Below are 13,371 nucleotides of genomic sequence, written 5' to 3'. Positions count from 1 at the left end.
AGCGAGGCCTACCTTGTGGGTCTGTTTGAGGACACCAACCTGTGCGCCATCCACGCCAAGCGTGTCACCATCATGCCCAAGGACATCCAGCTGGCCCGACGCATCCGCGGCGAGAGGGCTTAATAGGCACGCTTTCTAAGAACCCTGGCACGTAAACTAAAAAGGCTCTTTTAAGAGCCACCTCCATTATCCATCAAAGATGCTGTAGTGCATGTCTGTAGAGTCTGTTCCAGGGTTCTCCAATTTTGGCCTTTCTTGACTATGATCACCACCCGACGAAGCAGTTAGAGTGGCCTGTTTTGTTTTGTTTTTTGTTTTTTTTGGAAACAAGGCTTTCAGGAGCTCTTGTGTGCTTTCAACTCCTAGAATTGCTAGGCATTTTAAGCCAGAAACAGGTATGCACTTAGCTTCTTGGGATTGGTTGCAGTCCAGTAGTAAAAAAGTCCCAACAGTTAACGTTTTACTTTGTTTCACCATTCAAACTTGTTGCATTGTTGGCCTTTCAATTGTTTTTACCTAATTTTGGTTAGTTTTGTTTTCAAAGCACGTTTCTGCTTGTCTACGGTTTCTGTTTTCCTGATCTGGGATTAAAAAGGCCTGTGCCTTGCTCAGTTTATCATTTAATTGAGTATACCATTGAAATGACCTTCCCAACTACTGGGATTATAGGCCAGTAAACTAGCCGAGTTTAATAGTACTTTGACGGTTTAACATAAAGATTAAACTACCGTTGAAGTCCTGCTTTAAAGAATTTAGTAGGGTGTGGTGCCTTACACCTTTAATCCCAACACCTGGGAGATAGGCAGATCTCGGAGCTAACCAACCTATTATAGCAAGTTATATAGCAAAATCCTCGCTTAAAAAAAGCGAGGGGGATGGAGGTTGGAGGAGTCGTCTAGAAAAGTGATGAATAAACAGTGTTCTAAATTTTAGGTAAAATTAGAATGCCATCTTTCTAACTAAAGCCAGAGTTAGAACAAAATTTCATTTTTCTGGCAAAGAGAAAGTGGATTTCCCCCTAATGAAATTTAAAGAAGCCCTGATGCCTCCCTCCTTTTATTTTCCATACACTAAGTATGGGCTCAGTGGTGGACTCAGAAGCTGACCCTATCAGGGATGATGCCAGAGTTCAATTGCTTCTAAATCTTATGCAAATCTTCACAACCAATAAAAGTAATAGTTGGTGCTCAAATGCTTTTAGAATGAATCATCAAATAATTCAATTAAGATCACAGGTGAATCTTGTAATATATATATGTACCTTCTTAAAACCCAATACAACTCGTAACAAAAACACTTTAGAGTATCTCTTATACTACACAATTCAATTATTTTTTTTATTGATAATACTTTATTACTGTATTCCCAACATGTAATGTAAAAATAAACTTTTAGTTCAGGCTTTCCTGCTAGAGAGATGGCTCAGGGGTTAAGATCACTGACTACTGTTGCAGAGATCAAGTGCAATTCCCCACAACCACATAATGGCTTACAACCATTGGTAGTGTGGTCCGATGCCACCCCTGGTATATCTGAAGACAGCTACAGTGTATTCATAAGCATAAAGTAAATAAATCTTTTTTTAAAAAAGTTCAGACGTTCACTCTGCAAGCTGAAATTCTCATTTGGAAAAAAAAAAAAACCTAACATGGTACTTCCAACTTTAAGTATTTTCTCCCACATTGAAATTTATGAAATGTAATGGCGATACCTAGACTGTTCATCAGCACATCCACACAGGTAGTGCATACACTCTGATACTAAAAGATGTCAATCTAATGTGACATAGAGTGAGAGACACAGAATGCTGTGTAGTCATTTCATAATTACAAGTATAAAAATTCTTTTAAACCCCCCAAAAATTCAAGTCTCAGAATATTTGCAAGGTAGCAGATGTCTGTAATCTCAAAACTTGGGAAATTGAGGGAAAAGGACCAGAAATTGAAGATTATCCTTGGCTATATATCAAGTTTGAGTCTAGCATGAAATAAGTGAGAAATATCTGTCTCAAAATTCAAACTGAGGCCTTTAATCCCAAGACTGGTAAACAGAGGCAGGTGGATCTCTATTAGTAAAAAGCCAACATGTTCTATATCAGGATTTACATCTATATCCATCCCAAGATAAATAATGAGATCCTGCCTCAAAATAATTTCAAACTTCAAATTAATGTAATGACCTAAGTCTTAGAGGAAGTTTCAGAAATAAAAGTTCTTACCTTCAACACTCTCCTTTCTCCACCTCCTCCCAAAGCAAGGCTTAAAAACTCATCCCCAAAGTAAGAAAGCCAGACCTCGCTATTTTCCCCAAAGCAACAACTACTAAAACCTTCATCTTCACCAGCCTCTTTAAGTCTTGCAGTCATAGTTATGATGATGATTTTAAAAATTCTACAGACCTCCCTTATCCAAAAGTTGATCAAAATGAAGCATTACCACTTAAAGAGTTCTGTCCATACTCAGGAAAAAGATATAGCACAGAGGCAAAGAAGAATTGTTAACAAGTCTGCCTGCATTTCTCCACACAGTAGACCAAACGTAAACCATAGGCATCTCCTATAATCATCAATCTACACAGTGGGACAAGATTTAAGCAGCTCTGTCTCTCACATGCAGAAAATTAAAAAGAGCTTCTTTCTGTTGGTTTGGTTTTGGTGGTGGTGGTGGTGGTGGTGGTGGTGGTGGGTTTTGTTTGTTTGTTTGTTTCTAGAAATTGACTCTTGAACCTGTGTTTGTGATGTCACAATGATGTGAAAAGACAGCAAGTCCAGTAGCATTCTAGAGACTGGTCCTCCATCTTATCTTTACCCATCTGGTTGTCCAGGGTGGGGAAACTGAGTCAGCAGTCAGTCTTTGCAAGTTTAGTGCTGCCCCTCTGATCAGATATCAAATCTCATTTTCTGATATTTATGATGTTGGTGCTTTCCCCGGATTGTCTTGCCTCTGTTGCAGAAGGATTAAAAAATACCAAAGGCCTGAAGCATTCCACCTGAGCCAGTCAGTCATGTGATAACAAACTTCAGGTAACTAAACAAATCATGAGCAGTGAGTGTATGGATATTCTTTCCTACAGAGTGAAGTTTAAATGTGGTCTTAGAATAAAGACTATGCAGTACACCTAAAATTATGGCACTATCAGTGTTTTATTACTGAAGAATAAAGTATTTATATAACCAATGGTTTGGAGTCCAAAGACTCCTTTGCTATATATAACTAAGATGTCTCTTGCTGTTATAGTATGTTCCATGACAATGACCTTCAATGATGAATAAGAAAAGAGATGAGCCGAGCGTGGTGGCGCACGCCTTTAATCCCAGAACTCGGGAGGCAGAGGCAGGCAGATTTCTGAGTTTGAGGCCAGCCTGGTCTACAAAGTGAGTTCCAGGACAGCCAGGGCTATACAGAGAAACCCTGTCTCGAAAAACCAAAAAGAAAAAAAGAAAAGAGATGATTCATGAGTAACCAACAGCTTTATCTCACAGAAATGTTAGCAAAAATGCAAATAAATTCAAAAATAGCTGGGCAGTGGTGGCACATGCCTTTAATCCCAGCATTTGGAGGCAGAGGCAGATGAATCTCTGAGTTCAAGGCTAGCCTGGACTACAGAGTTAGTTCCAGGATAGCCAGGGCTAGCTACACAGAAAAACCCTGTCTCCAAAAAACAAAAAATAAATAAAAAATAAAAAAATAATTCAAAAATGACATTTCCTTATTTTCCTGAATTTTTTAATCCATCCACAAATAGTAATATTGACATTTCACATACTGACATTTTTCCATTTTATGAACTCCCTAAATTTGAAGTGGCATGATTGAGCAGCTAAGGGAGATGGTAAGAAATTAGACCATAGAGTTCAAGGTCAGAAGAATATTCCCATGTGTTCATAAACATTTTACTATATGCTTATATATTTATTCTAAATCTCTAAATCCAATTACTATCAGACAATATTCTAATTCAGTTCATGAAATTTTGGAAATTCTTCCAAATATATTGACACAGTAGAGGGAAACAAGAGAAAGATGAGCCTGTATCTGCCTGAGATTAAAGGGCATTAACATGGCATCGAGCATTTAAATCAGGTTTTGTTCTACTGGAGACTTGCTCAACAGCCCAAAATTTCCTTTTTGTTGTGTAGTCAATGAAAATGGCTGTGGTAAATGTAAACACACATAACACACATTCTTAAGTTAATGACCTTTAAGGACTTAAAGTGTAGGGGATGAGAAAAGTAGTAAGTCTGATCAGATTTTACCTGTGTATTTATTGAGCATTAACATCGTTAGATAATCAACTCCATCAGCAGACAGAAAGAACACTCATACACATGAACTTCATTCAGAGACACAATAACTGAAGAGTATTCTACAAACATCTGATTACACATACAATTCTGATGTCACAGGCACTTCAAAATGTAATAGGAGCTTACCTATCCTTTACATTATTTTTTTAAATTACATGAAATCAAATTCAGTAATTCAGTGCCTATTACTATAGCTTTACCTTATCTGGGCTAGATGTCAAGCGGAGGGTGACTTACACAAGCACTGGCCTGTGGAGGTCAAAAGCCATCTTTTAGGAGCCTGTGTTCTTCCAACATATGGATCCCTGGATTGAACGCAGCTCTTGAGGCTAGACTACAAGATCCTTTACCCATTCTCCTCTAATGAAATGCTAGATTGAAATGTAGACGATTCAGATTTGATGGCTTATACCAGGTGCTTGCCTGCCTCCAGACCTGAAGCCCCAGCTGTGTTGCAGGTTGTCCTCTGACCTACACACACACACACACACACACACACACACACACACTATAAAAATATTTTTTTAAGTAATATGTAATTTCTTCCTATGAGGAGCTCAATTAAACATCTGTAGAATTCTTACATCATCAGGATGAAAAAAGAGGCGGCTCCCACTTTCAATAAATAAATACATATATATACATACACACATACACACACACACAAACTTTAATACTTTCAATAATGAAATGGAAATGGCATCCACCAAATTTTGATCAGCTTCCTGAAGGATAGTTAGGGTTGGTTTGTGTTTTTATGTGCTTGTTTTGTTTGCCCAAATTTGAGAAGTCAAACTACAAACCAAACCTTCCAAAATGGTTTTTCTTCCACGTCCTCAGCCTACTACTGATCTACTGACCAAGTAAGGGAGAACAGATACTCTCAGAACAATGTATGAGAAAGGAATGTGCAGAACTGTAAGTGGTATTCAATTTCCTTACTAAAACCTAACCACCAGGGTATTAAAAAACCTTCCACATTAATAGTGACAATGTGATCAGTGCCTAAAAACTGTGAGGGTGGCTAAGTTTTGGGAAAATAGGAGCGCTTTCAGTTTCTCGGAAAACACAATTAAAATTTCTTAGGACAGAATTCCAGAGCTCTGAGGGGAACAAAGGGGCGGGGACAGAGAAAATAACGCCAGCGTCCCAGTACGTAAACGTAAATCTTAATATCACAATCTCTGATTGGTGCAACGCTCATGACTGAAAGTACAGCTTGATTGGTTAATTCTCAAAACCACCGTGTGTAGACGGATTGGAAAGAAAAACTTAACACAGAAGCTCCAGCCTGTAGCGACTATTTTGAGAGTGGCTTCCTAGAGAACCCCCTATGCCTTATCACGCCTAGCGACATTAGAAAAAGACTTCCCGCCAAACTCTTGGAATATAAACACGTGTGTGGAGCACACACACAAGGCATATACTGCCGGCCAGAAACCAAACTGGAGCTGAAAATGTTGCAATCTATCGCTAAAGTTTAGATGCTCCAGAATGTACCCAGTACAACAAAAGTGCACAGTATTGATCTGCCTCGGAACACATAGCCTGAGCTGACTTACAGTGTCAGCTGACATACAATGCGAAAACCAGGAAAGGTTCAGCTCTTTTCAATGAGGTTGTGGGTGGCTCTGAAAAGAGCCGTTTGAGATTTTCAAAGCAGGGCGCACCACTCTACTTCTTGCGAGGGGTAGCCTTCTTTGCCTTTGTGGCCTTCGGCTTAGAAGCTTTAGGCTTGGGAGCCTTAGCCTTGGGAGCCTTGGCCTTGGCTGGGCTCTTTGCTGCCTTCTTGGGCTTAGCAGCCTTCACCTTCTTGGGACTCTTGGAAACTTTCTTGGCGCCGGCAGCCGCCGCGGGCTTCTTCGCCTTCTTCGGAGTCTTCTTGGCCGCCTTTTTGGGTGTGGCAGCACCAGTCGCCTTCTTGGGCTTCTTTGCTGCTCCCGCGGGCTTCTTGGCCTTGGCCGCGCCGGCCTTCTTGGCCTTGGGTTTGGCCTCGCCAGAAGCCACCTTCTTGTTGAGTTTGAAGGAGCCGGAGGCGCCGGTGCCCTTGGTCTGCACCAGGATGCCCTTGCTCACCAGGCTCTTCAGGCCGAGCTTGATGCGGCTGTTGTTCTTCTCCACATCGTAGCCCGCGGCCGCCAGCGCCTTCTTGAGCGCGGCCAGGGACACGCCGCTGCGCTCCTTGGAAGCGGCCACAGCCTTGGTGATGAGTTCGGACACCGGGGGTCCGGACGCCTTGCGCTTCCCAGCAGCGGCGCCGGTCTTCTTCGCCTTCTTCTTCACAGGTGTCTTCTCCACAGGTGCAGGGGCAGCAGGCGCCGCGGGAGCGGTCTCGGACATGTTTTAAGCTTTACTAGTAAAGCAAAAAGTAAGCACAAACAGTCAGAGAAGGTTGTTCCCAGTGCTGCAGGCTCTCGGTTTATATAGAGAGAAGCTGCGTGGTGATTGGTTCCCTGCGCCGTGCGCCGTGCGCCGCGCTGCCAGAGAAAGGATCTTCAGCTTTGCCTTGTGGCTGTGTTTGTTGCCCCTCAAAAAAGTATAAAAATATAAAAAATATGGGCACGAAATAATTAGGGACTTGGGGGAAACTGATCCGAGAGCCTGTAGGCTACATTCTTGCCTTAATTTGTGCACCTATGTTCAAAATCGGCACCCTGAAACTTCTCTGATTGCCCCAACTCTCTTTCAAACTTGACGAAAATTGGGACAACTTTAAGGTTTTCCTTAAAAATACTACTTCTCTCGCGGTCATTAGCAAACTTTTGTTTCAGGACATGGTTCCTCACATTCTTATCCTTTCAGGACTCTATGGAATAACTTGTTTTCACGGAAATACATAGGGAAATTTGAGTTTTTCGAGAAAGCAACAACACAAGCTTCCAGGGCTATCTGCACCAAGCTGTAGGAATTGGCACTAGATGGGAAAGCAGTGCATACCGGGGGAATAATTATTGTAGAAAATATCGATTGGATTTTTAAAGATATTTGAGATACCAGTGTGTAATTCCCCTTCGGTTTTCGTGTTTTAGTAATTTAGCCATTTTCTGGAGACGTGATGAGTCTGTGCCATCCCTATTGTAGATCAAAAGCTGAAAGCACATATTTTTCAGATTTAATATAGAAGTGTAGACCAACTATCACATGTAAAGAAAAAAGATACCTAGGTCAAGAAGGAACAGAAGTTTAGCAACTGGGAGCTGAAGAATAGTGACATATAACCTGACTTAACAACTCACTCCGTGTTTAGAGTACAAAGTTTACAGCTGTGTTATACGCCATGTTTCAGGACACTGTGTTATGCAGCTGTTTCCCCTTGCCAACACTTATCACAGCAGTTTTCTGCATATTTCCAGTTTTAAAATGATTTGAATTTCATTATTAAAAACAAACAGAATTTGAAAGAAAATCTGTTTTTTAAATTTCCATGATAGCTGCTGACCTCATTGAATACATTACATATATAATACAGTCTGTCACAAACAAAAGAATTAGCAGGTGGTATCCACCAAAGGACTTAAACATTTCATAGTCAGTAGTCATTATGATAACTGCAGCAAGAATAAAGTTCCTGGAAAAGGGATCAACCATGGGACTACAAACTTGAAAGCATAAGAAGCTTCACTCATTCCCACTCATGACTGTTGAGGCGAATATCACAAATGTGGTTTTGGTCTTAACTCCAAAATATAATTACATCCTGAAAAACAGCAACTATACTCTGTAGTACGGCTTGTACTATTTTGTAGAGATTAAAAACAGGCGATAAAAATCCCTTAGAGGTGTGAGAGCAGTGAAACGTATGACTTCGTCCTCTTCTCTCAATTTTGTGAGAATTAGATAAGCAAATACACACACATACACACAAATGCACACCATTACCATAGTAACAGGTGAGAGATTACATCCTCATGAGGTATTCTACAGGGAGACACATTCTTGGGTATTCTAATACCTAGAGACTTTCAAATCTACAGGAAAGGGTGGTTGTATAAAATAAAAATCAACCTGGTTGTGGTGGTAGATCTCTAAAATTAAGGTCCATCTACAGAGCAAGTTCCAGGACAGCTATGGCTACATGAAGAAACCAAGCACTGTTTCAGAAGGAAAAAATAGGCCTAATAAATAGGTAGCAAGAAAAGAAATATATAAAGAGAAGAAGACAACTTTAGTAGGAATAATAACAGGAAAACAATCATAGTAGATGGGGAAGAAGACAAATTTAAGACAAATGGGCTCAAAACGTCTATAAAAATCAGAATTATCAATTTTAAATCCCTTTCTGTTAACATTGCATGAAGATACTGGCACCTTGAAACTCATATCCAAGAGTATGTATCAAGTTCATTTTCTAAAATGGGCACCTTTAAACATTTAAATCCCCCCTCCCATTTCTCTCTCCCCTCTGTAACACCTTTTAACTGTGTGTGGAAGCTAAATAGCATCTTGCATACTTGAGTATTCCAAGTCCTCGATTTTTTAGAAAAGCCCATTCTCCAGTGTGCAAATACATCCCCTTCTACAGTCTAGAAAACTGACACTGTGCTCAACAAGTTTCAGGGCAAGGTCAATGCAACCAGGATATGGCTGCTTCACTGGGGTACTTGCTAGGCAACAGGAAGGAAGGAATATGCTGAGCTGATATCATGTCACACTTCTCAGCCTGAACTTAGTTTCCCCTTAAGTGACCTTTAAGTTCCTTGGGTAGGGGAGAGGAATCCACTGTGCTATTTAACCCCACTGTTCTCACACTAGTTTTGGCATACTGCTATGTACAGAGTGAGTGGGGTAAAGACTGGTGATTTTCTAAAAAGACGCATAGGAAAGTTCTGTGGGGTAACTGGGACAAGCACATCCTGAGTACATGGTAGTTACTTTTGGGTTTTTTTGTTGTTGTTGTTTTTTGTTTGTTTGTTTGTTTCTCTACCATTATCATAGAAACGTCTCACACAAGCAATAGACAAAGCACATCTTCAAGATGGCCTCTCTCTAAACAAGGATGGGACTCAAACCAGTACTACAGAGGCTAAAAAGAAAACGGTGGCTAGAAAGGCCATGAAACACAAAAGTTCTCCCCAGCAACAATAGCGTTTATTAAAAATATTAGATCTTCAACCCTGAGCAAGTCTCCATCTTTCCAGACCAGCCTGGTCTACAGAGTGAGCTCCAGGACAGCCAGGGCTACACAGAGAACCCCTGTCTCGAAAAAAAGGAGGGGGGGGGGGGAAAGCAGTATATATTCAATCAATACTAGCGCCCTTTGTAGACTTGAAAACAGAACTATGTGCAAGCCTCTGAGAAATGCAAAGAGCTTCATAAGTGAGATTTTATAATGCTTGCAAAATTTTAGAAGTTACATTTTCGTAAATCTTCCACCTAAAAGATAACCTTACTATATCTGGTTTTTTAGATAAGTGTATGGATAACGACCTCCTTTTTAAAAATGATGAGTGGCTGGGAGAATTATAAACTATCGGCTATCAGAACCTACAAGTACGCTCCTGAAGGACACAAACTAGTGACTAAGAACTCCAAGAGCAAAGCGGAAAACTCATATTCCCCTCGCCACAGGGACTGTGCCTTCCGCCAGGCAATAGGATTCAGCCAGTGAGGTAGAGGGGCGGATACAGAATCACCTTCCCGCCCGCGCCTTTTCAGTCCTCTAAAAGGTCCGCATTCGCCATATATATAGCAGCTGTAGAGGGCGCTTGAGGAACTTCAACTCTCACTGCTCTGTAGCCATGTCTGGTCGCGGCAAGGGCGGTAAGGGCCTTGGCAAAGGCGGCGCCAAGCGCCACCGCAAAGTGCTGCGCGACAACATCCAGGGCATCACCAAGCCCGCCATCCGCCGCCTGGCCCGGCGCGGAGGAGTGAAGCGCATCTCCGGCCTCATCTACGAGGAGACCCGCGGTGTGCTGAAGGTGTTCCTGGAGAACGTGATCCGCGACGCCGTCACCTACACGGAGCACGCCAAGCGCAAGACCGTCACCGCCATGGACGTGGTCTACGCGCTCAAGCGCCAGGGACGCACCCTCTACGGATTCGGCGGCTGACCTAAACAGGTTCAGAACTTTGTATTAAAAGGCCCTTTTTAGGGCCACCCACTTTATCATAAAGAGCTGTTTGCATTTCTCGACTTTATTTACTGTTTCTAAAATTCAAAGTGCGGCTGAGGCAATTCAAAAGGTAGTTAGGCTGTGGAAGTGTTTCCCCAGTATGTAGTAATAAGTATAAAACATCAAATCCAGGCAAGGTCTAATGCTAGCTGAGTCTTACTCCCTTAAAGGTGTTAAAGGCAAAAGACATTTTTGAAGAGATGAACAAATTTTCACTTAGGCCTAAAGAGCTGTTTTAACCTGTGTGCTCTTTCCCCTGTATTCTTGATTACAACCTTAACGTTTCACTTCCGGGCTAAAGCTCAAGCCTGCCAGCTCTTCCTGACCACGTTGCTCCAGAGGGAAAATTCCATTACTAGTTAACAGACTGGTTCATATTTTTTTAGTGGCCTTATTACTTACCAACTTAGCCTTGTTACTCTGCTATGAGCCAGGCTTTCCACACTGAAAAGGATTCGACTACAAAATGACTAGTTGTTCCAAATTTACAGCTCCTGCTATACATGAGATCACAACCTCTCCAGCAGTCAAATTGATGGGCCCAAAAGCACACTAGGGACCCTATATTCCTAATTTAGCAATATCAAGATTACATGCTTCCAAGCACACATCCTGTTTTTCTGATTCTTATGTATGCTTTCTGGGTTCTTTTCAAATGATTTTAATGATGAGTTATCTTTTCCCCTGCAGTGTTTTTTAATGCAATTTTAAATAGTTTTCATCTCTTTTGTACAAGAATAAAGTTTTCTTAACAATTATCTTGCTTCTAAAAAATAAAACCCAAACTCCTGTGTTTTATCTGACATCTGTCTTGCATTATAACCTCATCCATAACCATGAATTAAACTCCTGACTAGACTGAACAACACATCCTTTTTTCCAAATGAAATTTCCATCTGTACACGTGTGGTTTGCTCTCAAGAATGTAAAGTCTTTTTCAACCTTCACCTTTCTACCTGGACCAAGTACTGCCAGTGCCAATTATAGAACCTAACACACAGTAAGTACTTAGTACAAATAAAATTAAAAGCAATAAAGACAAAATTGACTTTCCTCTAAATATCTGACCATCCTCTAAAATGTGGCCTGCAACAATTAGATTTTGATTAATTATTTGATCAAGAATACCCATATAATGTAACAGTTACAAGCAAAGCCTTAGCTTTGGAGAAAAGTACCTTTGAAATCCTCCCAGCCTAGTAGATTTTAGACATAATCGGTAAACAATTCACCATCTAAAACTTACTAGAAAAGCTTGCTTTCAGAAAACCTCAACTTTAGTTCTAAGCAGCAGGCTGACTCTAGACAAATCGCTTGCTTCTCTGTCTGAAGCCTTTCTCTGCGTCCACATTCTAGACATAACATCCACTTTTATGTTTGATACATCAATATTATTATTTATAAATTTTGTACAGTGTAGTAAAACTCAGTTTATTCCCCACAAGCCTAGACAAGGGCACACAGTACAAGAAGAAAATCTGAAAGTATCACTTAGAGTATATACTTACTTTACTCTGGGTCTGATAAGGCGAACAGGACGGGCAGGCTACTAGTAAGGAGGGAAATGAGGCTCCCTGTCATCTATTCTGGGTGTTAGTGTCTGCAGTATCTGCCACCTACGTTTTTGAACTTGGTCTGCAGCAGCTTTGACACTTCTAAGTCATTTCACACATTACTATGATGTATCCGGCATAAAATCAATGATACTGTTTGATTTTAAGATTTATTTAGTATAATGACAAGCATTAGTTTACAATGGTACCTAACTCAAAAGCAAGTGGCAAAAGGCTCTCAGGCAAGTCTTGCAATTTGTTTGTTGCTCTGCACGCCTCAGGAGGCAGCTGGTTTTTTGTTTTGTTTTGTTCTGCTCTGTTTTTTTCATTTTTAATTTTTTATTTTAATGCATGCAGCCAAAACAGCACATAATTGTTTTGGTTAAAAAGCAAAATACAATAGTTTTTACTGATACAGCATCAAGGTCTCTGCTGCAAATCTGTTTTTCTTAGCTACAAAAAGCAATTACACTTTGTCATTACATTGTTACAGCATACTTTATTTTTATTTAGTACACACAACTAACATAATCTAACTGTTTCCCACCATAACATCCAGTTTAGTCCTGTTCTTATTTCTTATTCACATGTTCTCTATACTGTTTATATTACAGTCTCTTTGTTCAATACTGCCACGCCTGCCCTCACATACTGCTCTCCCTCTCTATAGTATTAAACTGTTTACTGTCCCTTGTACATATCTTAATCTGGCATCTCTGTTGACCTTTGCTAATGTCTGAAATACTCCATAGATCCACCCACTCCAGCTCACTTCAAATTCAAGACCCAGGGCAATGCCTTGGAGCAGTGAATCATGAAGCTTCTAGCTTCTCCCACAGGTTTTATACTTACCTGCTCAAAGGATCTCTCTTTTCTCTCTCTCTCTCTCTCTCTGTCTGTCTCTCTCCCCCCCCCACCCCTCTGCCAGCCCCCCTCTCTCATCATTGCTCTAAAGAGTTTCTAACACACAATTGTGTCATCCATTTAAGTTGCCTCAAATTTCTGAATACAAATAATGAATACAATCCAATATATAAATGTATCCTCTACCATCTAACAACGATTCTACTGGGGGCAGGGTGGGTGAGTGCTTGCACACCCATGCTCACTCGTACCCTTGTGCGACTTACTAGTCTAAAGCATTTGGAAGTAAATTTCAGACATACATCATGAAATTTTGTCCCTGAGTACTTGAACATGAACCCAAGAATAAGGGAATTTTCTGTATAATTTTCACATATGACTGAAAACAAAAGACGTTAAGAATAATAGTAATAAGCCGGGCGTGGTGGCGCACGCCTTTAATCCCAGCACTTGGGAGGAAGAGGCAGGTGGATTTCTGAGTTCAAGGCCAGCCTGGTCTACAGAGTGAGTTCCAGGACAGCCAGGGCTATACAGA

The 13,371-nt window shown here is 40.8% G+C and overlaps 5 protein-coding genes across 6 annotated transcripts in view; 2 read left to right on the top strand and 3 right to left on the bottom strand.

Moving 5' to 3' along the window:
- Nucleotides 1-1,455, top strand: part of LOC110308109 (histone H3, embryonic-like) — a 4,025-nt gene extending 2,570 nt beyond the window's left edge. The window contains exon 2 of one of the 2 annotated variants that reach the window (XM_021180464.2): nt 1-1,455. This exon is cut by the window's left edge and continues 228 nt beyond it. In XM_021180464.2, coding sequence (XP_021036123.1) covers nt 1-123 — 123 coding nt within the window. In that variant the 3' untranslated portion in view covers nt 124-1,455. The other variant, XM_029468398.1, reaches the window with a different exon arrangement.
- LOC110308115 overlaps nt 1-13,371 on the bottom strand; it is a 49,533-nt gene that overhangs the window by 18,768 nt on the left and 17,394 nt on the right. The window lies entirely within an intron of this gene.
- Nucleotides 1-13,371, bottom strand: part of LOC110308099 (histone H3) — a 31,088-nt gene that overhangs the window by 13,430 nt on the left and 4,287 nt on the right. The gene's annotated exons all lie outside the window — the stretch shown is intronic.
- On the bottom strand, nt 3,722-6,708 carry LOC110308094 (histone H1.3). The gene has a single exon (XM_021180446.2). The coding sequence runs from the start codon at nt 6,644-6,646 to the stop codon at nt 5,981-5,983; it is 666 nt and encodes a 221-aa protein (XP_021036105.1). The 5' UTR covers nt 6,647-6,708; the 3' UTR covers nt 3,722-5,980.
- Nucleotides 10,008-10,388, top strand: LOC110308112 (histone H4). Its single transcript, XM_021180467.2, has one exon. The coding sequence runs from the start codon at nt 10,045-10,047 to the stop codon at nt 10,354-10,356; it is 312 nt and encodes a 103-aa protein (XP_021036126.1). The 5' UTR covers nt 10,008-10,044; the 3' UTR covers nt 10,357-10,388.

The sequence above is a fragment of the Mus caroli genome, chromosome 13 (assembly GCF_900094665.2).
Source record: "Mus caroli chromosome 13, CAROLI_EIJ_v1.1, whole genome shotgun sequence".
NCBI lineage: Eukaryota > Metazoa > Chordata > Mammalia > Rodentia > Muridae > Mus > Mus caroli.
Note: the sequence above shows the minus strand (reverse complement) of the source record. Positions and strands in the feature narration are given on the sequence as shown.